This window comes from Notothenia coriiceps, unplaced genomic scaffold (assembly GCF_000735185.1).
Source record: "Notothenia coriiceps isolate Sejong01 unplaced genomic scaffold, NC01 NC01_scaffold00036512, whole genome shotgun sequence".
Taxonomy (NCBI): domain Eukaryota; kingdom Metazoa; phylum Chordata; class Actinopteri; order Perciformes; family Nototheniidae; genus Notothenia; species Notothenia coriiceps.
The window spans coordinates 103,830-130,713 of NW_011369213.1; the positions used below are offsets into that span (position 1 = coordinate 103,830).

Here is a 26,884-nt window from a genome sequence, read left to right on the forward strand (position 1 = left end):
GCTCTCTCCATCTTGTTTACTCTCATCAAGTCATTTGTTCTCTCATATCAACAGCTGTGTAAAAATAATATCTGACATGAACTTTATTTTCCCAAACATTAACTTTTTAGTGTCAGAAAAAAGATTCATGCGTAGTATGCATCTGGTGGATCAGGTTGTCTGTTGTTTCGACGGGGCTCTCTGCAGGTTTGTCCCAAGCAGATGCTGGTGGAATTGTTCCTTGGGTTCTGGCATAACGGCTGCTATGGAGGGGAGGATGTGGAGAGGGTTACTAGTCAGCCATGACATGAGGCATCGCAAGAACAGAAACCTACGAGTACCTACATGGGGATGGCTAGAATGATACAAATATGCAGCCTGTAGCTGTGTAGCAGTCAACATTTAAAAAGACCAAGCCCAATTAAGAGTTTTCTCTTAAGGATGTAGCCAATGAAGTGTTTTCACTTCGCTGACACAATTATAAAACACTTTAAACACTGTAGAGCTCTTTCATTGTAATTATTCTATCTCAGATTGCCTTTTTGAAAGTTGTTCTCTCCCTGCGAACCTGTAATAGAAAAACTCTCCTAATTAACTTATATGGGAGCCGTAACTGCGTCCAAACTCTATTACTCGAAGAATGAAAAAGATACCGTCTGATGCTCATTTTTCAGATAGTTGTGCTGTACTAGCGCTTAGCAGACATAACTGACTCTACACGACGCACTGCTCCTATATTCTGTGTTATTCACTCTCACTCGCACATCAACTCGTGCTAACAAATTACTATATATTATAGTAGGGTGCACCGAATATTCTCTAGCGCCNTATGTGTTGAAGCCACTATGTGAGTGCCTGAGTATGAAAGCTGCCTGATATCAGACGTGTTGAGGCGCTGTGATCACTTCACAAGGAGCTGCTTAGTGATCATTACATTACATTACATTGCATTTAGCTGACGCTTTTATCCAAAGCGACTTACAATAAGTACATTCAACCAGGTAGATACAACCTTGAAGAAAACAGAATCATATAAGTACATCAGGTTTCATAGAGCCAAACATTTCCAGTGCTACTCAACTGGCTTTAGATAAGCCAGCCCTTTATTAGTATATAAGTGCTCTGTTAGCAGTTCTTTGTTAGTAATTCTATCGCTCGAAGTGGAGTCGAAAGAGATGAGTTTTCAGTTTGCGCCGGAAGATGTGCAAGCTATCTGCTGTCCTGATTTCAATGGGGAGCTCATTCCACCATTTTGATCATTATGTGTTGCTGTTGAATAACAGGGTGAAATAAGAGGCTGCACAGAATAAGCTCACATTTCCAAACACAGTTTTTAACAAGTGTATTGCTGGTGCCACAAATCTGCAGTGCCTTCAATTCAGTTGTACAAAGTACATTTTTTCACATTTAAATATTTTACTTTGTTGCATTCAAATGCAATGGACTGGAATCAATGCAATAAAAAAGAAATACGGTTTTATGGCGTCTGTGGCCCTTTTCTTGGTAAGCAAACACTGTTGGGCAGCAGCAATGCATGCTTTAGCAGAGTCATGCATTAGAATGAGGATTCACTGAGTTCTTGTCGATGGGAATAATAGATTTTGGAGAACCAGATTCCTTTTGCCTGAGGGACATGGCATAATACATAACCAGTGCTCCTGATGCATGCCTTTACCTGTATTACACATTCATATTTATAAAAATGACAGTCCTTCAAAACTTCATGTAAAAGTCAACAGTACCAGATATTTCAGTTTCAATAGTAATGGTAAATGGTAAATGGACTGTACTTATATAGCGCTTTATCCAGTCTTTAAGACCCCTCAAAGCGCTTTACATACTACATGTCATTCACCCATTCAAACCCATTCATACAGAGCAGTGTACCTTACTCTAGGACCTAACATTCACACACATTCACACACCGTTGGCCATGCCATCGGGAGCAACTCAGGGTTAAGTATCTTGCCCAAGGATACACCGACATGTTGACTGCATGGGCCGGGATCGAACCCACAACCTTCTGGTTGAAAGACGACCACACTCCCTCACAGCCACAGTCGCCCTTTTTGACAGTAATCCATTTGACATCCAAGTATAATTCAATACAATAAAAAAAACAGCAAACTTTTACAAACGATGCTGATATCAAATATATTTTTCACATTTTAATCACAGAAACATCCAATAGCATCCATAAAAAAAACGCAAATGAGCTACGTAAGTCAACTTAACTATGCAATCTCACTCAACTAGCTTTATTTATCTTGGCTTGAGAATATAGAAAATGAGGAAGTTTGCTTTTTCAATACAGCATTAAAGTACCACAAAGGTATTCCAGCAACAGTCCACAGACATGGTACACTTTTATATAAAAATATTAAAGTTATTTTAATAACAAACCCTTCAGTCCGAAAAAAAAAAAAGTCAATACAAACATGCAATCTGTGTGTGTGTAAACTCTGTCCCATCACGTATGTAAAATCTATCAAACCACATATCAACATTTTTATTAAAGGTGTAAACAGTTGAGCAGATTGTAAAGAAATACTTTTAACCTTCATTTTCAAAAGCTGTAGGCTGTTAAATTAGCCTTGGCAGCAAATATAAAAGCCCTGTTTGTGCGTATGTGCATTTCAGTTTGGTGTGTTTGCATAGAGCTCTTAATGCAGATCGTGTATTGCATAGAGGGTGTTGTGTGAACAGGATACACTACAGGTGAATAGGGTAGAGCATTTTATCTATGAAATAACCAGCACATTTCCCCTTAAGGAAATCATTAACCCATGTTTTCTGAAATCTTTGTTTAAATAAGCAAATCAGGAATTGGCATACATTTTCGTAGCAGAAATCCAAACATAGGAAAAAGCCAGGTTTTAAATTGTTTCATTTCGTTGACAGGTTTGAAAGTGAAAGGTTTATACAGAGGGGCATTTGGGTCTTTCTTGTTATCACTCCATGTATCAGAAAACAGCCATTAAAAAAGATAAAATAAGAATGACATATCATTTGAATCAGACTATGAATGATATGTTAAACACTTCAGAATAGATCTACAGAAGTGGTGCTGAAGTGGGGATTTCTGTCTGGGAAAAAACTTGAGAAAACTGCCTTTAACTAAATTTAACTAACCCTCTAAACTTCCATAGTTGATTGAAAATGTCTCATCTTAAGTACAGTACCTGGTAACAAAGTTGAGGTTGTTAAGTGAATAATTGAATTTGTGCACACTTCACACACAGTTAGCTAGACGATATATCTCCTGCTTTTCTGTGCTGCTTACTGATTGGCTCGTCTCCTCAGACATCTCAGCCTTCTCCTTGTCGGAAGGCGACCTGCAGGAGACCAAACACAGGGAACACACTGAGCTCTCTGCACATGGGAAAAAGCACTGCTAAGGAGCTTCAAGGACACATTAGCCAAACCAAGGTCACATTGTGGTACCTCATGTCCCAGTTCTCTGCGTCCTCCACCGTGTCTGGCAGAGGTCTGTCGGCCGTTTCGGGCAGCGCCAGGGCCAAGAGAGCCCCGAGCAGCGGGAAGGTACCAAAGATGAGCAGAGGTGTGGTGGGGCTGTGGCTGTGAAGTATGTTTATCATGGGAGCTAACACACCGCCCATCCTCGCAAACATGCAGGACACACCTAGTCCTGTTTGCCTGTACACAAAGAAGAAACAACAGCATTGGAAAAAGGGTTTTATAATAGGTATTCAAGTAAAGAGCCCATTATGCTTGTTCTTTCCTGTAGTGTGCATGTAATTGGTCTGCAAAGGCTAAATTCCCTCAGCTTCTCATTGTATCATTGTACGTGATAAGCGGCGGGAGATCTCTAAGTGTTTAACCAATCACAACAGGGTCGGCCAGCTAACCAATCAAAGCCGATAATACAAGTTTGTAAAGCGTGTATTAATCTTAATAAAGCTCCGTCAATAAATCTAAGTTGAGTCATGAAAATATTATTTACTTATAAGGAACTTTTTACCTAGTCACTAATGCTTTCTACAAGAACCTTCACATCATGTCTTGTTAGAAATGACTTTGAGATAATTTTGGATGAGAAAATGAATTGAAACTGTACTAATACATGTCTTACCGAAGCACAGTGGGGAAAATCTCAGCAGTGTACACATAGATTACAGCAAAGGACGCTGTTATGCCGAACTTTCCCACCATGGCAAGACCAGTCTGGACATGGGGATAATCTACAGGCAGAGGGAGAGTTGAGACACTTGAGTTATTTGAGGATGAGATAAAGGTTTGGAGATAGTGATGGGAATGATGGCTCTTTGAAGGGAGCCGGATCTTATGACTCCGTTCCTTAGCGAGAGCCGTTCAAAAGAGCCGTTTTTTTTTAAGGGGGTTACTAGGTTTATCTGCGAAATATACCTTTTATAATTCAATCAAATGTAGCCCTGTTTTGACTAATGATTTATATGTGCACACATATATCACTTAAATTATTCAATATATCCTTTGTACTGAAGTATTCCAAAATAAAAATTACATTTTTAATATAAATGATTTGCTGTGGCCAATTGTTTTCATTGCATTTACAGACCCTTGTAACTCTGATTGTAGAACCACTATAAAAAAAAAAAGCAGATAGCAACACCTATACAAACTGACAACAAATCTTTGCTGAGCATAAAAAAAATCATAAATAAATAACATAATGAAAATAAATATATTGCAATGGTCAAAACAGCAGCATCCAACCTTCTCTAATCCTTGGATATTACATGTCATCCTGGATTTTGCATTCATTCGTCACTTCATTTTCAGTTAATTTTTTATTTAATATATGTTTTTATTTAATTGTGACGTCCTGTCTGTATACTTTTGCTTGTACTTGTGCTTTACAATGTTTTATTTTTTTTTACATCAAGTGCTTGAGGGTGGGATTAATATAATTGTTTTTATTTTGGGTGGTGCTTTTTATGAACAGCCTGGTTGCCACGACATGCACCCCTTGCTATCTCTGACAATACACGTGTCACATACATGAAACTTGCTCCATTTATTGGTACTAGTCCTACAACTATACCCTCCAAAGTGCTTGAGGATGGGATTAATAGAAGCATCTTTTTTGGGGGGTGCATTTCACGACGGGGGTGCATAATTTGACACAACACCGGCACATCGTTCGCGACCGACACATCCCTATTTGGAGAACGATTACAGAAATCATTAAATGCACCTTCAGGAACAGCGAGCGTGAGCAGACAGGCGAGTCCTCCCACAGCCAGAAATCCACTTAGGGAGAGTCTACGACTGTAGGGCAGGACGAGCAGGACCACAGAACGGGCCGGGATCTCAACCAACCCGAACACAAACTGGGTCAGGTAGAGGTCGGTCCCCAGCCTGGACACACCCAGAGAGAGGCCATAATACACCAGCACATTCACAAACCTGGGGAGTAACGGAGGGAGAGAGAGAAATAAAACAGACAAAGAAACATGGAATGATTTGGTTTTCACTAAATATGAACTATAGAGCATTTGAGCATAAACACATACACAAATGCCTGAAACGTACCAGATGTAGAACAAGATGAAAGCCCTCTTTCTCATTTGAGGAGTTCTTACGAGATCCACTGCTGAATAACTTTGCTTCCCTCCACTTAACTTATCAATCTGGACAGGAAAACAAAAGCATTTAAAAAACAACGCTGGTGATATTCTATTTTTTTATTATTTCATACAAATCCAAGTATTAACCCAGTAGCCAAAGCATGAGCTCTGTGTTATATAGCCGCATAGCTATTTAAACAATTAAAAACACATGCATTTGCCCAACTGTGGCAGTGAGTGTTCCTTTGTTGCTATGACCTTGGGTACTGTGGGTTATTTTGAGAAAATCCCACTTACATTCCTATCCTGCTATTAATACTCACTAGAATGCCAAAAGTGCATTGTGTATCACCCACAGCTGGACATTTTCACCCAGCAAATTCACTTCTACTGTTGTTTTAAAGGGGACATATTAAACAAAACTACAGTTCACATTTGTTTAAGGAAATTAGTGAGCAATCTTGACACAATGTAGACATTGTGTAACATGTCATCTTGGCATGATTTTAAATCCGCTGTGAGATAAAGGAATTATGCAGTGTAGGGAGAAGTACCAGGAAATGGACAAACAAAGTGATGGGTTTGTTGTTTCCTTTCCATTCTAAAAAAGTTTAGTCTGTAACAGGTCTTGCTGCAGACAAAAGACACATTGAAATAGTTCAGATAGAAGGCAGTTCTGACATGCACAGAGACACACTTGTACAGCAGGAGGTAAGACACGGCCGTTCACAAGTGCTGCTTTGCGGAGGAGTGCGATGGCTTCCTCCCTTCTGTCGTTGGCCAACAACCATCGGGCCGACTGAGGAACCACCCTGACAGAGGTAAAGAGAGAGAGAGAGCCGACAGGGGGAGAAGGGAGAGGAGAAAATGCCACCACGTGGAGTAGGACAGGAAATGATCATCACAAAGAGGGTATTCATTTACTCTTGTGAAGAACTGTATGAATAAACATTGGGTTTAATGTTCAGGTGCTTGTTGAATTTCCCACCATATATAGAAGATGAGCAGGAAACCGGGGGCCGATATGGCCAGTTGCAACTTTCTCCAGTCTCGTATCAAGTATGCTACGCCCGCTAGCAGCATGTAGCCCAGACCAAAGGCGTAGTCGGTGATTATACCAGCCAGCATGCGTCTTTTGGTGCACGTCCACTCAGTGCCTTTAGAAAAACAGTGCAGGGTTTGGAACGAGAGCAGAGGAGAGGAGAGGAGGATTCATGAGGAGAGGGTTAAGCTAGGGTTGTGGTGTGGAGCTTTAAGGTTGTGGAAAGAGTGGCAAGGGTTTGTGTTGTGGGATTGGACAAAGAAAGCATGAGCAATTAACACTTTAAGTATGATATGGGAAGGTTTGACAAATGAGATGACTAGCCACTGACAGTTAAGAATTATGCCTGCTAGTAACATTACACAGGACATATAATGCTCATTTTCAAGTTTCATATTTGTATTTTGCACCTCTACTTGGACATGATTTAAAACATTCTTTATTTTTCTCATACTGCCTGTGCTGCAGCACCTCTTTTCACCCTCTGTCTGAAACCAGAGCCCAGTCTGCTCTGATTGGTTAGCTGGCCGGCTCTGTTGTGATTGGTCAACGGCTTGTAGATATCCTGCCCCTTAGCCTATCACATACAATGTGTTGGAGCACTAGCCAATAGAAGTGCGAGTGTTACGTAGTGATGTCATTGTTTTACGGATTATCCACACTTTTAGCCTTTGCAGACCATTTACATGCACAAAAACCTATGTAAGACACTGCAGGAAAGGGAAACCTCCAAAGAGCATAAAAGGGCTCCTTTAATTGTCATTGAAAATGAATAATTCACACGTGAGAAGTCTTTTGATTGCTTTGTAAATACCAAGTACAAAGGCGTTGATGATGACTCCCGATATCGTGGTGCCAACTAGAAAGCGGAGAGTCACATAGATGGGGAAGTTTGGTGCAAAGGCCACGGCGACTCCAAACAAGGTCTGAAGAGCGATGGAAAGCAGCAGGACGAAGCGTCGGCCGTACCTTACACAGAGAGAGGAGCGGAAATTAGTTTGCATGAAATAAATGATCAAACATGACTGTGACAGGGTGACCTATACAGACAAGTGTTACTGTGAGAAAATGCAAAACCTGCAGGAACGTCAACAAGATGTGAGTGTTAGTGACCCTAGAGATTTGAATGCTGTCTCTTTAACTAAAAATGATGGAGATATTGATATACTGGAGATATTTAGGATGCTCAGCATTGTGAACATCAAGCTAAGTTTGGTTGGTCCTCTCTCTTTATATCTGATAGGCATAGACACTGGGTTTTATTTATTTACGAGTCACTTTATTTACTGCGTTCTTGTCTTTTAATATGGGCCCCTATCGAACATGCTCATATGATATATTGGATTAAGTTGCAGGTACTGGTGCTGGTGCTTTTCTCATTGTGCACCAGCTGGAATAATATGCAAAACAATCGAAATTGTGTTTTCACAAAGACCTCAACTATTGTTAGCGACAGGATGTGTTTCAGGTACCAAAAGCAATACAGAAAGATGCTTAAAAGTAAAAGCAAATATAGATTTATAGTTTTATTATTATTTTAATTTGGCTTTTTATCATTTCTGTTATACTGTATATATTTCTTATTTGTATTACTTGTCAGCCATATTGAAAATTAGGTCTCTACCTTGATGTGTTCAAATAAAGGATACATTAATTAATTAAATAAAAGCTATAATTTCCTAGATTTTACCATCTTGACAGAAAAACGAAATCTTTTATGATATATTAAATAAACATTATCAGTTAAACCCCATCGCAATACAACTCATTAGCATGACCTTTGACATATGGGCCACTTGTGCAATATCTCTGAATCTGACAGTTTGGCTGTTTGTTTCGGCTTCAGGGCTTCAGGATTAAGAAGGAGAAGCTAAGCCTACCTGTCAGCCATGGCTCCAAACAGCACAGAGCCCACCAGCAGGCCGAACATGTAGACAGACGACCCGAGACTGTTCAGTCCCGCTCGGTCACACACCAGGTCCCACTGTCGGAAGGGACGAAAACACAGAAGAGATTGCAGGACAAAAAAAAAATTAACTTTTATTTTTCCATTAATAGACTGGGGAAAGTGTTAAAGCTGAAACACTTGTGTGTCAGTTCCAATCAAATTGTGCTATCAAGTGTTGTTGCATTGCAGCTGGTCAAAACAAAAGCTCACTGTGGCAACTATCAGATTCACAAAAGAAAGGCTGTGTTGTTTCTTTTGTCAAAATGAAAAGTACAGCCTTAAACCATAATTATATACCAGTCATTGCTATGTTATTGTCTTACCTTGCTAGTTTGTGCTCACCTTGCTTTTATTTTATCTTGTGATAACTCACATTTTCAGTATAATAGTATCATGTTTCAACTCTAAGTCATGTAGTTTGATTTCCTTGTGCAAATGACTAAAAAAGCAACAACATCAGCATGTTATATTATAGACCTCGGTGACTGTGGTACTCTGGAAAGTCTCCTTGCTGTACACCCAGCCCTGTCCACATGGCACACGCTCAGTCCGGTTGACATCTGAAGAGAAACAGGAGGAATCCGAGAGGCTGAAGTTCCCACTGAGTGTACCCGGTAATGAGGACTGATTCCCGGGTACTGAGCTGCTGGTCTCTCGGCAGTGGTGGGGCGGCGAGGATCCGGTGAAGATGCTCACCATCATGTGGAAAGCGAGGAGGATCTGGGGTAAACAAATCCATACGTACAGAGTTTTCTGATACCTCCCGAAGCCTCCGACTGCAGAGAGGATCTGGTCAAAATTCATTTTGGGGAAATGTAGGACAATTTGGAGAAGGAAGTGGAAATCTGAGTGTTGACACCAAGCAGACCCGTATCAGAGTGGATGTGGGGAGCTGTGGCTGGTTCCTCAGGATGTAAACAACAAGGACATCAATTCCCATGTGCTGCTAGTCCATGACATGGCCCATCTTGAGCAGTCCTGAAATAACCTGAAATGCAGAAACTTCTCCCACTTCTTGCCCCAAAGCTGGCAAATAGTTTCTCCAATCGTGGGTGCACTGCAAATACCGTAGGTCTATTAAGTGGGAAGATGGGAAAATAAGACACTTAACACGGTGCAAAACCTGGAGAAATGGAAACAGGTTTTGTAAGGTTTCTTGGAGGAGGAAACAGGCTTTGTATGTAACCGGAGGGCAGGGCTAGCCTGGTTACAAAATCTCCTAAAACAGGCTCCAATGCAACATCCACTGAAGCACTGGCTATTATAATGCCTTTTCTTCATGCAAACGATTGACGCATCAGTTGCACTTGCCATTCACAATTTTGAAATAAAATACCGATTGCTCATTTGGGTTAAACACAACACATCTTCACCAGAAATCTGTAAGAAACAATGTGTGGGCAATGTATATCCTCCTTGGCCCTCTGCTGCCATCTTCTGCTGGAAGATTGCATTACAGTGAGACCCCTCAGCCTGTCTGTCATTCATCTTTTTTTGCTTCACAGTGCCAAAATAATATGGTTAAAAAGCAGCAGGATGAAGGCAGTACCTTTCACATAGAGAGGAGCGGACCTGAGTTTGCAAAAATGAACAACACTGTGAATTAATGAGATAAACTGGTTTCATTTATACTGTGGACATGTCACCACCACTTTTTGAAAAGGCTGAGTTTGTCCCCGTTGATATTTCAAAGCATAACAAGATATTCTGCAAAATAGCTTGCACTAAAAAGTCAACCAAAACATTAAAAACCTTTTAGAAAGCTTGATATGCACAACAGAGACTCATAAAATGCAATGTAGAATAAGTCAATGTGCATCATCCTATCAATTTCATCCTATTTAATTTCCAGTAGCTCTGGTTTTGATTAATTTGCTTAAAATCTTAAGTATTCTATTTATTATTTATTTTTTACTGATTTTGGCTTTTTATAATTTCTGCTCTTATCTTTTCTTATTTGTGTTTTTAATGCCTTTGATTTGGACATGTTGCAATAGTTTTATGATGGGTTTAACAGATGAAAGAAGAAGGACCGAATGTACAAGGCAATCACTGCAGATTCAAGTTAGTGTTCAATAAAAAAAGAAATGTACACACAGTATGTCAGTTGAAAGATAACCAAACCTTGCTAGGGTAAAATGTCTCTATGTAGTAAAATGTAGTCCAACAAAAATGATATCAAGCTAAACGCGAGTAAAACAATTGAAAGATTGAAATACTCAATTTCATCAAATGTATTATTGGATGACTCAGAATTAGGTATTAGGTGTTTAAGTTTGACATTTTACAAATGTTTTGTGCATTTTATAGCCCCTTCCTGTTGTGGGTGCTCCTGACGTCACTGATGCTGGTTTTGGTGTCTGGGTGGCAGCAGGGAGAGAAACTGTAAAGTCAGATATATTTTGAACCGGAAGTGATTAGAAACAATGTGTTTCTTAGGAAAATAAAAGCACAAAAAGGGCATTTAAATGTCCAGTAAAAATGATATAAAATTGAAAGAATTACGATGATAAATTGAGGTGTTCATAACGAAACAATACATTAACACATAGGCCTACAATACACAAATACTCAGGAGATTCATTGATTTTAATTTGTATAGGCCTTCATTGACTTTTATAGTTATATACAGTGTCCTGGAATAAGGAAATTAAGGTAAAATAAAGCTGATACGTATAACATATAATTCAATCCGAATCAAAACTGGTTTCATTTGAAGTTGTTTTTTTTTTTAATGAAAACTATTGTTAGAATTACAGTAGGTTTTTTCAAGTGTGTAAATACTATGATTTTTTTAAATAATTGTTCTGCCATACTATAATCCGACTTTTTTTTAAAACAAACAATGTATATGACTTTTACATGTGTCTTTGCAAGCTCAACTAGTTATGAGTTGTTCAAACTACACTATGAGTGTTACTTATGACACAAAACAATGTTACTTTTTAATCACACAATTTTATTGCAAATAGTTTTTTTGCATATTACGTATTTTTTAATGCAATATTGAGAATCCCACAATTAAAAAAATGTCCTCTTTGTTTATTTTGTCTGTGTTTTAAAAAAATCTATCTTCTGATAAGGATTTTATTTTGAAGGCGGAGACCAGAAGTGTTACAGCTCTCCTCCTATAGCTTCACGGTGAGGGAGGCTCCGGAGAGAGTGAGACACCAGAGCCAGAGACAGAGGGAGATGGCTGAAGGGAAGGGACAGTGGACCGGGTCAAGAACGACTTTGGAATCCAGCCTAAGGTGACCTTGATCCTGCAGAGCAGTGTTCAGAGTCCAGAGAAACAAATACAAATCACAGCGATCCGCACACACTGCTGACAGGACACATCTCCAATCATCAGTATCCGCTAATTCCTCCCTGAAGGATTACCAAACTCATCCCTTTTTGGATTTCTGATAAAGAAAAGGCTTTGGATCGGTCCCCGCTGAGTGTGAGTATGTTTCTTCAGATTTGTAATGGCGATGTCATGCATCATAAGGTCAGCTGATCATGTTCTGACACACTTATTGTGTTACAGTAAGGACAATAATTAAAACAAAACCACACAGACCACATCCGTGCGGACATATCCTGATGGTGATGAAGCCACGCCCTCAGACAGCATTCAAATAATATGTTTATGCCCCATGAATGAATGAACCCTGGCCTATTTACTGGGATTCATCCAGCAGCACCATCAGCAGCATTTGCAGCTTGCAGCATTCACTGCAGGACAGTAGCATATTTTTTTACTACTAGAGGACACCGAATAAGCCTTAGACATGTGCTTTCTAAGATATATCTCAATAAATTGCTTTCATTTTGTATTATTTAACAGCAAAAAACCCTTTCAATGTACGTTTATCTCTCTTCACTGTTAGATTTCCAACTATGGTTAAGTAATTGTTTCCCTAACAATGAAAAAACACGAGATATTTCATCAATCCTAAAGTCTGTTGTGTCTAATCAATGTTTTTTACTGAAGATACTTTCAATAGCGTTTAGATGCCAAGAGCTCATCTTTTTGCCCTTTTTTAGGACCTGAGAAGTGGAGTTTTTCCAAGTTGACATATTATAGTTGAGTTGAATAAGGGAAGTGATTTAGGAGTGTTCAAAATGCATAATTTATAATCCCAAATCTGCATGTGCGTGTTGGCAGTTTTAAAACTGACAATCTTCTCATATCCACAGATTATGTAAGACAGGAAGTGCCCACTAAGAAGGTTCAGAGAGTACAACAGAGAGTAAAAAAACAGCTGCCGCAATGAGAAAGACATCCCAAGGTTGTGATGCTGCTGAACAGAGAACAGAAGCATGTGCAAAAGTGTCTGGTCATTATTTTATGATGGTGTGTCACGCATGTGCTTGAAGCATTTGATGTCAGGTGCACTCATCCATCTCCACCTGTCTTTCATCCTGTGTTAGTACAGAGACAGGAACCTATTCATGCGTCTGGCTACAGAGGAAACACAAACACACACAAACACTCACACACACCTTTTCTCTTTCGTCTCTATTTTTATTCCGCTCCGCATCGCTAGCTGTTTGATGTGACAGTCAGGCAGGTGAATTTCATGATCTGATGTGTGGTGTGTTTACTGACTGAAGTCTGCTGAACAGTGAGCCCTGAACAATCAAAACTGCAAGGTCGCTATGCACAAACACATCTACTTCAGATAGGGCACTTAAGAAGTAAAACTGTATTAGTCTGTGTTATGAGGAAGGCCTCCCTTTGAGACTGAGACTCAGGAGATTGCGCTGCAGGGATAGCTACTGGTTCCAGAGTTATATTTAGGGGGGGCTCTATAATGCTAATTTCAGGCTTATATGTATTGTGTGCTGACATGTCTCCATGCTTTAATGTTCAAAAAAGTATCTATTTTTCTCATACTGCCTGTGCTGCAGCACCTCTTTTCACCCTCTGTCTGAAACCAGAGCCAGAGTTGTGATTGGTCAACCGCTTAGAGATGTCCGAACCCTCAGCCACCACGTACAATGTGTTGGAGCGCAAGTGTTACATAGTGATGTCACTGTTATGGAAGGAAACAAAGGAATCCAATGAAGTTGTTTCAGGCAGGAGGGGAGTTTTATTGCTAATAATGGCAATAACAAAGCCAACAGAAACATTCTTTAGTAAACCAAATACAAAATGCTCAAAATAATAGTAATTATCCTATAATAAACGACATAAATACATCGATATTAAGTTAATAGACATGTATAACATGTCACAGTCGCTGTGAGCTGGTAAACATTATCAGGTCTTTCAAACAAACTTGTCAAGCTATTTTACCAAAAACATTGAGAATTGTACCTTCATTTCAACAATGTATCAGGACTTATTTATACCCATGTTAGCATGCATTCTGGCTGCTTACACAGAAACCCCTCGCAGAAAAAAAGCCACTGTTCTGTGCTTTTACTTGTCGCTGAACTCCCATTAGTCCTAAACGTTCATGGATCAGTTAAGTAGTACACTCATTTTATCATGCTCTCATCAGGAGTTGCTCTTAAACCCCATGTGCCTTTTTTCATTTCCTGACAGATGAAGAGTGCTCTCTGTCTGCAGCGCATTGGCTGTAGTTCCTCAGCGAGGTGCAGACTCAGCACTTGAAGTTAAAGAATCTAGGAAAGAGAGAGGCGCATTGATTAGTGTGGACTTTGTGTTTCAGCGACACCAATATGTATGTCTCTGTTAAAAACCTCTCTCCATCCCTCCTTCCTCCAGGTTTGATGTACCTGTCTGTCAGGTGGACCTGCTAGAGCTGCAGCTCCTGAGGCCCATGGCCCCTGTTTCTCTCCTGCAGTGAGAGGTGAGCCAAGCTGGCTTCCCCGGCCCCCTCCCTGCCCCCGGCCCTCGACCTGGACCCCGACCCAGACCCCGATCCTGACGGGCTGCACCCACACGAGGAGCAGTATGTGAGCGAGGCCGAGACCAGCCTGCTCCCACCGCAGCCGGAGCCCCCCGCCTGCAGGGACGCAGAGACCATCACAGGTGTGTGTTTGTGTGTGTGTGTGTGTGTGTGTGTGTGTGTGTGTGTGTGTGTGTGTGTGTGTGTGTGTGTGTGTGTGTGTGTGTGTGTGTGTGTTCGAATGAGAGTGTGTGCTATGGTTTAGGAAACAGAGGCTTGATTTCTGCTTATATTATGGAGTATGGAGTATCTGGAAAGACATTTTATACTATTTATGCTATACTATTACGTATTTTTCTGAGTTTTTTTTTTCCTGCTAAAGTTTGATGTTTTTAATGACATGCAAACCATGATTTTAAATGAACATATTTGACAATTGTTTGTACTTTGTTAAAGGCATACTAAATAATGCAGCTTGAAGCAACATTTGTATTACCTCTATCCATCAACACATTGTCTGCAGTTGTATTGGTTATTATTTGAGCTTAACCTTTTTATCACATAGAAATATTATAAAGGCTATTGTTTGTTGTAAAAAAATTGGAGACGGACAAAAAAATTGGAGAAATACAAACAATAGGAGACATACAAAACATTAGGAGACGGAAATAGGCTAGGACTATGACTGGTTTATGTAAGAAATGTTTTACAATAAGTCCTTTAATACATAATATATAATAGATAGGACATTAAAGAGGCCTGCATGCAGCACCAGGCAGCAGTATATTGAGGTCTGTCCCCCCTGTCCTCTCTGTGCAGATGTGTGTAACAGCACCGACCTGCCAGAGTTCGAGATCATCAGCCTGCTGGAGGAGCAGCTGCCGGTGTACCGGCTGAGGGCCGACACCGTCTACGGCTACGATCACGATGACTGGCTGCACACGCCGCTGGTCGCCCCGGACACCAGGATCGACCTGACCACCGAGCAGATCGAAGAGACCCTCAAATACTTCTGTGAGTCTTGACATCATCTTAATCATCATCGTGCTCCTGATGAAGTGAAGCTTTTAGTGGTAAAATCCAGGCGTTGGAATTGCAGAAATGTAATAAATGACGGAACCTGGAGATTAAACCTGGTAGATTTTCATCTCTGGGGTTAATGGTGGAATATATGGCTTTAAAGTGAAGGATTAAACCACCTGCTTATTTAATCCTTCAATCGCTTCTTGGAAAGATGATCTACTTTAGGGTTAGTTCACTTTTAATTTGAATGACCAAGAATATACTGTAAGGGCATGCTATTATACGTTTAACATTAAGTTAAATAAGGGCTATGGTAGAGTTATTATGGTATAGTTTTACAGTGATATTACTACAGTTGCATCATCTTTCTTGTCATTACAGCTTGTTTTAAAGTTTCCAACCTCTACTTCTCCAAGGAAATTAGTTGCTTAGAAGTAATCTCACAGGCTTGTTAATGCCATACCTCCTTTCTATTTTTGGTTTAATTTTCATTCTTGTAAAACAGATAATGATTCTGCTTATTGGCTCAGGACGATCAATACGTCCTCTGGTCATTTTGCGCTCTTGCTGCCATATAACCACTCTGCGTTATCCTTTGTCTCAGAGAGCAGATCACTCAGAGGCTTTCTCAAACAAACCGTTTTAAAAGGTTTGCCATTAATATTGATACTTGTTGTTTGTTTATTATGTGTTCTGAATGCTTCTACAGCACTTAAGGATGAAGTTACCGGGTTTTTATATTTCAAAAAGGGGATTTTATATGTGTCTCAATAGTGACAGTATTCTTGGCTGATTTTCCAAGAGATCCGCAGGAAAATCAAATGTAAGCAAAATAGTAATACAAATACATAGTGCAGGTTTATTTTAATACACCTGATAATATACCCTCCCTCCACAAGGTGGTGCCATGCTTCATAGGAAAAACAATGTTGAGTACAGTATGTGCTCCGTGATTATTTTAAAGGGGCCCTGTTACGCTAATTTTCAGAGAAAAATCACAGGGATTTGATCCTTTACAGACCATTTAGTGTGTGTGTGTGTGTGTGTGTGTGTGTGTGTGTGTGTGTGTGTGTGTGTGTGTGTGAGTGTGTGTTCAAGGTTCTTTATTGCCAAACTAACATAGCTACAGAGTAATTATGTCGTTGAAAATCTTAGGTCACAGGCTTCTCCAACAATGCAACACAATAATACAGATAAGCAGACAATATTANCACACACACACACACACACACACACACACACACACACACACACACACACACACACACACACACACACACACACACACACACACACACACACACACACACACACACACAACCACACTTTCTCATATCTCCGCCTCCATGTGGGCGGAGGGTGGAGCAGCTGAGCAGCAGAGAGAGTAGGAAAGGACAGTGAATGCATCACCGCTTGTTGTTCCTCTTTCATCGTGGAGGTCAGGGAAGAGATGGACAACAAGAGCAGGATGGAGATATTGTCCAGGGATAAATGCTGTGACTGGTACTATAAGGAGGAGCAGAAAGGTGAAGTACATGTCGAACATATGAGAAATTAGAGACAGGGTTAAGTAGATTGGTGAATGGCAGTGGTGTACATTTACTCAAGTACTGGACTTTAGTGGAACATGTAGTTATTTGTACTTTACTTGAGTATTTTCACATAATATAAGCTACTTAATTATTTTACTTCATTACGTTTTGTAGGCAAATGTTGTACTTTTTACTTCACTATACATTTACTTTATATATTTAGATATTAGTTAAATTGCAGATCTTAGGTGTTTAGGTTATTAATACAAAAATCTGCACACATTTTATTATAAGTTATGATACCCAGTAGTGTTTAAAGTTGTTCAAATAAACCTCACCTTTACCAAGTGCAAATTGATAATAATTATTAATTATTATAATAATTTTTGCATAAAGAGTACTATTTTTTAATGGTAATACTTTTTTACTTTGACTTAAGTACAACTTTGAATGCAGTACTTTTAATGAGTATATTTACAGTGTTGTAATGCTTTGACTTAAATTCAACAACAATCTGAGTACTTCTGGTGAATGGTGGCATTTGATGTTATTTCTAGTACTTTGATTTCAGTTTAATGCACAGTAGACTGGACTGCAAGATGTCCGTTAAAGTTAGTTTGATGACAGAAACAAATTACATTAAAACATTTGATTATTTCAGGATTTTCCGGATCTTTAGCAACAAATAAAACACCATTTAGTAACAGTGTTGTGTATTCCTGCTTAACTTTACACTGCAGCTTGTCTCTTCTTTTCTCTTCTTCTCATTAAGAGGAATCTTCCTGAAGCCTACTGACTTTGAATTTGCTCTGTTTTGACACATCAGCCCTCGAGCGCACACACATATCCCTACAGTCCACTAATGTGCCTGACTGAGACAGAGTAGATCGTTTTTGAACATTCAATAAACTCATTTGTGCTTTAATAAAACGACAATTACATTTGTTTTGCTCTGGTTGTAATACTAACAGGAGGACTCAGAAGCGTCACAGTACATCCAATAACTTTGTCAACGCATGTCATTGATTTCAGCTCTGAAGTCGATAAGAGCTCAGAGGCAAATCCTCTGCCCTGCTCTCTCATACATAACGTCAATGGTGATGGAGATGTTACATCCTGACCATGACCCCCTCCCCACCTCTGAAAGGATGACTATATATTTATTTTTTATGTAATGTGTTTGCATGCCCCCCACACCAGAAGAAATAACATGAAAGGTGATATCAAGCATGACTCAGCGTTTTCTCTCCGACTGAATGTAGCTCTGCATATTATCAATGGTGTAATTAAATAGGCTTTATTAGCAATACATTTTACAATCAGTGATGATTTATAAAGGGACAATGATTATACAAAGGCAGTTTATAATAAAATGTAAGTTTATATAATTCAATATATAATGAAAGAAGTAAATTCAATAAATAAAATATTTCAATGTTGCTAAGACAAACAAATGCAGGCATTAATCGATACAAAGAGAGGTTGGTAGGGATAATACAACATTTTACATTTCCTTTTTATAAGAAAAGAAAATCTACTGATAAGAGACTGTGATAACCTATGCTAACTGTGTTTATAAATATCTGTCTATATTTCCTTCTGGTTGTCTACTTTCTGGGGCAGGAAGTGACGCATACTGTATAGCCAACACTGCCCATTTAAATTATATTTGTTCAACTATAATGAGGGTAATTTCTACTTTTCTGTCAGTCTTCAGAACTTGGGAGGATTAAGTATAGTATATTATAAGTATTAGTTAATTATTGGAAGAATTCCTCACTTATATTCCTGCAGTTTTGAGTGTTATTCTGACCATTTATCTCTCTAACTTTTTGTCTTTTCCACAGTACTATGTGCAGACAGAGTGGGCCAGATGACGAAGACCTACAATGACATCGATGCTGTCACACGTCTGTTGGAGGAGGTGAGACGGCCTGTTATTGCACAATTTATAAGTGTAATTCAAAGCTGCGCCAGGGATTTATAATAAGCCTAAACAACGGAGAGGTTTTGCACCGTAGTTCACCCAAATTGTATAAACAGTTTCTAGATAACTGTGATCGAATAATTTGCAAAATACCGAAAGCAGTGAGTTCATTTTGCTCTAAAAGTACCAACAGTTAAGGTCGGATTAGTACCTGCAGGGGCCCCTGGGCACTGAGCGCTCATGGCCCCCCACCCCCCCCAACCAGTGGCGGACTAGGGGGAAAAAGTGGCCCGGGGTTTAATTGACAGACAGGCCCACTTAATGCGTGGCATATTGTATTTTCTTTCAAATCCAAGCGGCCCTCCGGCCCACGCACAGCACCGGCCTACTGGGAAAACTCCCGGTATTCCCGATGGCCAGTCCACAATTTGTGGACTGGCCATCGGGAATACCGGGAGTTTTCCCAGTAGGCCGGTGCTGTGCGTGGGCCGGAGGGCCGCTTGGATTTGAAAGAAAATACAATATGCCNAGTGGGCCCAATAGCCGTAGCGCCACTTCTGTGACGTCATAGAAGTGTTCAAATCTGGATCAGTCTGTGGCGATTTCTCACTCTTGAGGATTCTGGCTTCCAAGCCAATATTTCAAGGATGCTACGTCATCGAGTGCCGCCGAAGTACTGTTCCAATGTCCAGCATACTTGGAATTCCACAAGGCCGCTTCCTTGGTTTGAGGGAAATTTCGAGGCTGCACGTGGGTAGACTTCGCGTCCCTAAAATCCCCACAATGCTTTGCGCACGGACCAATTTCAAAATCCCTTGCGGAGAATGGCTGAACTGACGCATCACACATTTAAATGTAAGTATGTAGTGGCGTAGAACATGTGTTGGTAAATATGTTACTTTGATACATTTGTTATCACCAAAAATGTGTTCCGTGAAAGTAAAGCAAGTTCATAATTAGATAGACATCGTGAGGTATTTATTTTCGGTATAGTTTATGTTGAAACCGTTAGAGAGAGTGGCATTCTTCTTCGTTTTCCGAAACCGTGGCTTGGAAGCATTCTTGCTTCATTTCTGAAGGAAGTGACTTGGAAGTACGCGACTACCAAGCCAGCATCCTCGAGATTGAGAAACGGCCTCTGTCTGAAACCAGAGCACAGTCTGCTCTTATTGGTTAGCTGTTTGGCTCTGTTGTGATTGGTCAACCGCTCATAGATGTCCCGCACCTTGCGTATAGCGTACAATGTGTTGGAGTGCTAGCCAATAATAGCGCAAATGTAACAAAGTAATGTCACGTTGTCTATACTGTAGTAAACAAAGGAGTCATTCCTGCACACAAACCTGTATAACACACTACAGGAAAGGGAAACCCAAAAAAGCATAAAAGAGCTGTTTTGAGGAACAAACTTACTTACTTTGCCTGTTCTTTTAATAAACTCCAGTCATGTTTTGCAATTCAAGTGATTTATGGGAACACAAGCTTAACCACTATTTGAGCAGAGGCGCTTGAACAGTCAGTGAGTTTAATAGGCTGGAAACCTCTTTGGCAGCTGCTTTTTAAATGAAAGCACAGCTCAGGTGTATTAGCTGTAATTCACTGACATAGGGTCCTGTCAGTGGTAACAAATGGCAGGGGGACGATGGGCTAATGTGTGAGGTACACCTCCAGGACCACTCAGACCTACAAAGTGGCTGACTGCAGCCCATTATAACATAATATAGTCTTTTGCTATTAGTAGATCCGTATGGGCCCAGTGCTCCTGAGTCAGGAAGAATACAGAAGAACAGGTGGGAAAAAAGTTTTTAAAAGAGCAGTTTGGAGTCTTTTTATAACTAAAAATGTTGTCTCAGAAGAAAAAAGTCAGATTTCAAAGGGAAAAATCGACTATATAATCTTCATCTGCAAGCAATTAAAGAGGCCGCATTATGTTCATTTTCAGGGTGATATCTGTATGTTGTGTCTCTACTGTGACTGCGTGCATGCTTTAATGTTCATAAAGCTCTTTATTTGTATCATACTGCCTGTGCTGCAGAACCTCTCTTCACCCTCTGTCTGAAACCAGAGCCCAGTCTGCTCTGATTGGTCAGCTGGTCGGCTCTGTTGTGAAACAGTGGAGGAAACACATGGATTTCAGGTTTTGCAGACCATTTACATGCAAGAAAACACTACAGGGAAGAAACCCGAAAAGCACAACAGGGCCTCTTTAAGTTTACCCGACTGGCCATTTCCCCACAAAGTAATTTAAATGTATGCAAGATAAGACAAGGTGAAAATAAGGCACGTTTTTGTAACTCTTTTAAGTTACTCAACCGACTCATATTTCAAAGAGTAATGCCCCCTCCTGTCAGAGTCAATGTCGTTCACAGCAAGGACGTTTCATTGAAGTGCAGCACACATTGTTGTTAAACTCTTACCCCGGTGATGATAAAGGTAATCATTCACCCCACAATCATAATGTCATTTCACGTCAAAAATCCCATTATTATTAAGTAATGACTAACCACTAATAGGGTCTCAATTTGTCTGTTGATGTGCTCACAGCTGTTGGGATTATTACTCTTTGATGTAATTGTTATTGCATGAAAATACTGAGCAGATTGGTAAATGTATTAATTCATTTACATTCACAGGACCAGAGAGCACCATCACATGGGGGTTTTATACCCATGTGCGCGCTTCCATTGTTAACAATCAGCGAGATGTAATGATAATTGGAATGAATAATATATTTGTGCGCCATACCTCCAAGGGCACTGTTTACTGCACACATGCACATACAGTAGAAGCTTTAATATGTGTATATACGCCCACACAAGTGCACATATACTGGACAAAAAGACCTGCTCACACACCCTCACATGAACAAGGAGACACAGCAGGGTGCTCTCATTAGCCTGTGCTAATGAACATACGTTCAATATTGCTTAGTCCTGCATAAACAGACAAAGTAATCAGGGCTTTTTTGGGAATAAATATAAAAATGTATTGCAGTTGTTATGTACAAATAACCATGACATTATATAACACACTGAATAATATGTTAGCATGTTATGAAAGAGGTATAGTCTGAATAGAAAGGGCTCATATGGGATCAGACATTGTTCTTTGTTGTAAGCGCTTAAGTTTGCATCTTACATCCTAAATCTTGGATCATATTAAAAACCCTGATTGTACTTCCTTACCCTAATAACCAATCACAGCCTCCCGGCAGCTTTTTATACTCAAGCCGAGGCCTAGCCTGTAATAAAGGGCGCCTTGCTGTCATGTCACAATACATTATTACACTTCTATGAAATACAGCATGAAAAAAAAAACATTCAAGATGTGGGGTTTGAAAGAATATGCATTTAGGTGCATGGGCGGTCCTAAAGGGGGCCAACCGGGTCCAGTGCCCCTGTAACACTGAGCTTAAACCTTGCAGTGCCCCCCCTCGAAAATAATAATCTATCAAAATGCCATTTGTGATAGTGTTGAAGCCTGGGCCAAAGTTAACAAGAATGTTAAGAACTGTAGTTAAGTTACTGAGAAATACCAACAAATATCAAGAAATACAATTCAAGAAAAGTTTGTCTGAAGTTTTCTTTGTGTGATAACAATAACATCTTTGGTTTATTCACTCTAACCTTGAGTTTCGCTCCTCATTGTGTTGCGTCTTTCGAGCCAGTCGTAAAACTTATAGTCAAACAAACACAAGTAATGGCATTTGATGTTTTTTTGTGCGCTATGACTTTTTTACATTACATTACATGTCACTTGTTAGACGATTTTATCTAAAACCACTTACATACTCAATACTGTGGGCAATCCCCACAGGAGCAATTTGGGGTGAAGTGTCCCAGGGACGCAACGACATGCTGACTGCAGTGGGGTTTGAACCTGTGACCATCTGATCCCAACACCAACGCACAACCCACTGCAACCATCACTGTTTAGATATCAGGATGGTGTAATGAAAGAGAAGGGTCAACATTTGTTGCCTTATGGGAAATACAGGACTATTATGTAGTAAGAGTCAGGATATCTCATCCTCAGTCTGGTCCTTTTTTTATTTTCCTCAAGTGCAGCCCCTATTTTTATGAATGTACAATTGAAAATCACTGGAGTACCTCAGCCTTTAACCACTAATTTGATCAAAGGAAAATATGTGTGCCATTCAACTCCACAGGAAGTGCTTCGTCAATCCCATCATACCTTCACTAATTAATTAATCAAATAAACGTAAAAAGATGTCAGGTATAGAAAAAGATTGGCTATTTTATACATTTTAGATTGGTCTTGTGTACCCTGTAATAAAAGAGAAAATGAACATAAACACACTTGAACATATTTAAATGTGAGTTCCAGTATTCAACATTTTCAATACGCGGTGAAGTGGACCTGCATCTGTATTCATTTCATGATTCAAAGCTGATGAAAGCACGGAGAGTGCCGAGCCTTGAAGATTGGATTTTAGAAAATCATGAAAACAAACAAACGCAGAGTGAGCATGAAGCCAGCAATGCATGTACTGTATGCTCGAACACACACACACACACACACACACACACACACACACACACACACACACACACACACACACACACACACACACACACACACACACACACACACACACCTAGAATCTACTCCTTGCATACAAAATGGAATTTAACTGGTTGGCAGAGCAACGCAGTGTAATTTTGTCGGAGTGCAAAATGGGTTTTGATTACAGGCCTGCGGAATAACAGTTGACCCTCTTATCCAGCACAGAGAAGATGCAGTTCATCCTCACTGTGTCATCCTCTGGCCCTTTAGAGAGTAATGAGAGCCTGTCTGAACCAGCGGACCTTCACTCCCTGCACTGTTAGCTCCTCACAACATGATACAGAGCCGGCACAGAGGTTTCTAAATGAGCTCTGGAAGTCTCAAAGGTCCTGCAAGTCATGCCGGATTCTGACAATCTGCAGACGAGCACTTAAAGGGGAACGTTTTATGTGGATGTCTATGATTTCCCAGTAAACTTAGCACACACTGAAGGTTTTATCGCTTAAATTGACTACATATAAATAACACTGATTGGACGTTCACATTAAAGGTTGCACATTTTCTCTTCATTACAACTGAGAGAAGATTACTATGGACATTGGTCACACAATGCACACAGCGCTGCAATTATTCCCAGAATACCACCAGATTTGATACTTTGCCCAGCATGTGAAAGTGGCTATTTAAAGTCTAATCGTGTGCTACGCTAATGGATTAATAGGGGAGATTTTTAGCACTAGTGGTGCAATGGGGATTTCAAGCTGAAGTGGTGTAATGAGGAAATGTTTCGATGTTTGGATGAGCAAGTCTCAAACTCTTAGTTTCATCTTGTGATGTTCTTGCAAATGGACACACTTTGCTTATTGCTCCCAAGTGTTCAATTCAATTTATCCACAGTTGGTGCCTCTAACAAACCAGTAAACTTAGTAATTTGCCTGTAAAAGTTGGGTAGCGCTAGCCTATGGGTTAAACATATCAGTATCTTAGTATTTTACCTTATGTAGGGCAACAATTGCAGTGCAACCGGGACCAGTGTATTCACACCTACAAGCAATTTAGAATCACTGATCCATCTAACCTGCATTTCTTCTGAGCCAAGAAACCCACGTAGAAAAACATGTTAAGGCCTCAGCTGGTTGGTTCTAGATACTGAATGCTGAGAAAAACAGAACAGCTTCAGCAAACAAACAAAACATTTTACACTACAGTTAATCGAATCATTGTTTAAAGACACTTGTTCTGAGGTCTTGGGGTTCTTGCCACTGGACATCGAGTCGAACAAGCAAAGTGAACAGTCTTTTAAGAAGGCAGACGATTGGTTTTCTGTGTTGTGTTGATGACGCTCTGAGGAAATTCCCCAACTGCTTTTGAGCAACCGGCGTACCACACTGTGATACGCCTGTGCGTTTTTTCCTAAGCAAACTCAGATAGTGTAGTTGCTTCTTCAGTGGTGTTTGCAGACCAGAAGATCCCTCGAGATGTGGGTTACCAGGAATTTTAACGAGGGAACCCTTTTCACATAAACTCCAACGATGTAGCAGTTCAGGTTCTGCTAAATGTTTCCCATTGATCTTTTGGTAAATAGAATAGTAATTGAAAATATCTTAAAGGTCAGGTAAACAATGGCTTTTCGTTATTCGACTTCCAGTACATAGATGCTGGGGCGGACTGGGACTAAAAATCAGCCCGGGAAACTCGACCGGCCGACCGGCCCAACTTGGTACCGCTAGTCAATTGTCTACTGGGGGGGGGTGCTAGTGAATTGTCCGACCGGCCCACTTCGGTACCGGTAAAACTCCCCGTATTCCCAATTCCCCGTCCGCCCCTGCATAGATGCAAAGTTATCCTCCTTGAGTCTTTGTTTCTACGACATCAATGGATTCTGTGGTCTGGTTACTTTTTATTGTCAGAGTTTATAGATTTTTAAACGTCGTGGTCTACTGTATATTTTCTACGTTTTAATGCTGTTTTAATTCTATTTTGAGATGTTTAAATTCTAGTATTGTTTATTTCTACTCTTTCATTTCTACCATTGTGCAATGCCTTGTTTTGTTTTGTTGTTGTTTATGCTGCTGCACCGCAAACATTTCACAATTTGGGATCAATAAAGTACCTCTTATCTTATCTTTTAACAAAGCTGTTTTAAGCTAACTGTTGCACCGTTTGTGAGCATCTGATCTTGTGCTGGACATGCTAGCGAATGATTGTACTTTCCTTAGGCCTGTCCCTGCTACTTTTCCCCTCTTCACCGCCTGTCGGACCCCATATCAATACAATGTTGAGCATGTTATGTTACATTACATTACATGTCACTTGTTAGACGCTTTTATTCAATCCGACTTACATACTCAATACTGTGGACAATCACCACAGGAGCAATTTGGGGTGACTTGTCTCAGGGACACAACGACATGCTGACTGCAGTGGGGTTTGAACCTGTGACCCCCTGATCTGAACACCAACTCATTAACCCACTGCACCACACTATGTCCTCCGGTATGTTATGAATTCGAGCAAATATTGGTGACTGCCAACATTATTTGCCTGGCAAAACTTTAACAAAACCAAACACACACTGCATTAGAGAGCCATGTGTCCATGCACTGCAAACAGTCATTTCAGTGTTACCATGAAAATAAAGCAGCTTTACATAAAGCAAATTACAGCAGTCCCTTGGAGGAATAATAGAAACAAGCGTGTTGCGCTTTTGGAGCCTATCATTTCTCCCCACCTGTTCACTAAGAAAGTAAATAGATAAACAAACACTGGCTAAACAAATGGATAATTCCTAACGACAAGAGAAACACTTAACCAAACAATGCAGAAGCCTCTTCCCTCAAAGTGATGGTTACCCCTGGTACTAGTTTTGATTATGTGGTTCCCCTGTGTCTCTCTCTGTGTGTTTGTGTGTGTGCGTGTGTGTGTGTGTGTGTGTGTGTGTGTGTGTGTGGGGGTGTGTGGGGGTGTGTGTGTGTGTGTGTGTGAGCAGACCTCTTCTGTGATCTGTCCCACTTGCTCCTCCAGATAGACATTCTGCTCGGTCAGAGTTCTGTTTTTCTTAAGAAGCGATTGACCGATTCTTGCAGCCAGCTCCAAGTCTCTCTCTTTCTGTTGGTTGAAGATAAATCGTTATTATAGCATCAATGCCCCAAAGTCCTGCAATACAACATTATGAAACTACATTTGTTCTTGTTAATGTCCTCTGGGGGTGGAGAGTCAACCACTGTTGGCAAGGCCGGATTAACCATATGGGCAACCTGGGCAAGTGCCCAGGGGCCCTTGAGCAAAGAGGGCCCTCAGTGACAAGATTAAAAAAAAAAAAATCTTTTTCGGGCACAACCTCACTCATCATACATTGTTTTAAGATGCACCACTCACTCTTTACCATAAATAACCACAGCTTTTCTATGTTAGGGTCAAATTAATATTTTCTAAACCGTCTCTGTATGTAGATCTCACTATGTATGCGCTCAATCTTATTACTACGCGGCGCGTG

General features: G+C 40.2%; 2 protein-coding genes across 2 annotated transcripts in view; one reads left to right on the forward strand and one right to left on the reverse strand.

Moving 5' to 3' along the window:
* Positions 1–2,119: 2,119 nt before the first annotated feature.
* si:dkey-166k12.1 (solute carrier family 22 member 6-B) lies at positions 2,120–9,815 on the reverse strand. Its single transcript, XM_010792595.1, has 10 exons — positions 9,017–9,815; positions 8,472–8,575; positions 7,406–7,560; positions 6,538–6,706; positions 6,247–6,361; positions 5,515–5,612; positions 5,177–5,388; positions 4,073–4,181; positions 3,424–3,636; positions 2,120–3,314 (listed from the first exon to the last, which is right to left on the reverse strand). The coding sequence occupies exons 1-10, from the start codon at positions 9,341–9,343 to the stop codon at positions 3,212–3,214; spliced, it is 1,605 nt and encodes a 534-aa protein (XP_010790897.1). The 5' UTR covers positions 9,344–9,815; the 3' UTR covers positions 2,120–3,211.
* Positions 9,816–13,497: 3,682 nt separating this feature from the next.
* The window catches only part of LOC104963917 (uncharacterized), an 18,745-nt gene continuing 5,358 nt past the window's right edge, over positions 13,498–26,884 (forward strand). The window contains exons 1-4 of the mRNA XM_010792602.1: positions 13,498–13,537; positions 14,349–14,525; positions 15,202–15,396; positions 18,785–18,861. Of these exons, the coding sequence (XP_010790904.1) occupies positions 13,498–13,537; positions 14,349–14,525; positions 15,202–15,396; positions 18,785–18,861 (489 nt within the window). The remainder of the gene's footprint in view (positions 13,538–14,348; positions 14,526–15,201; positions 15,397–18,784; positions 18,862–26,884) is intronic.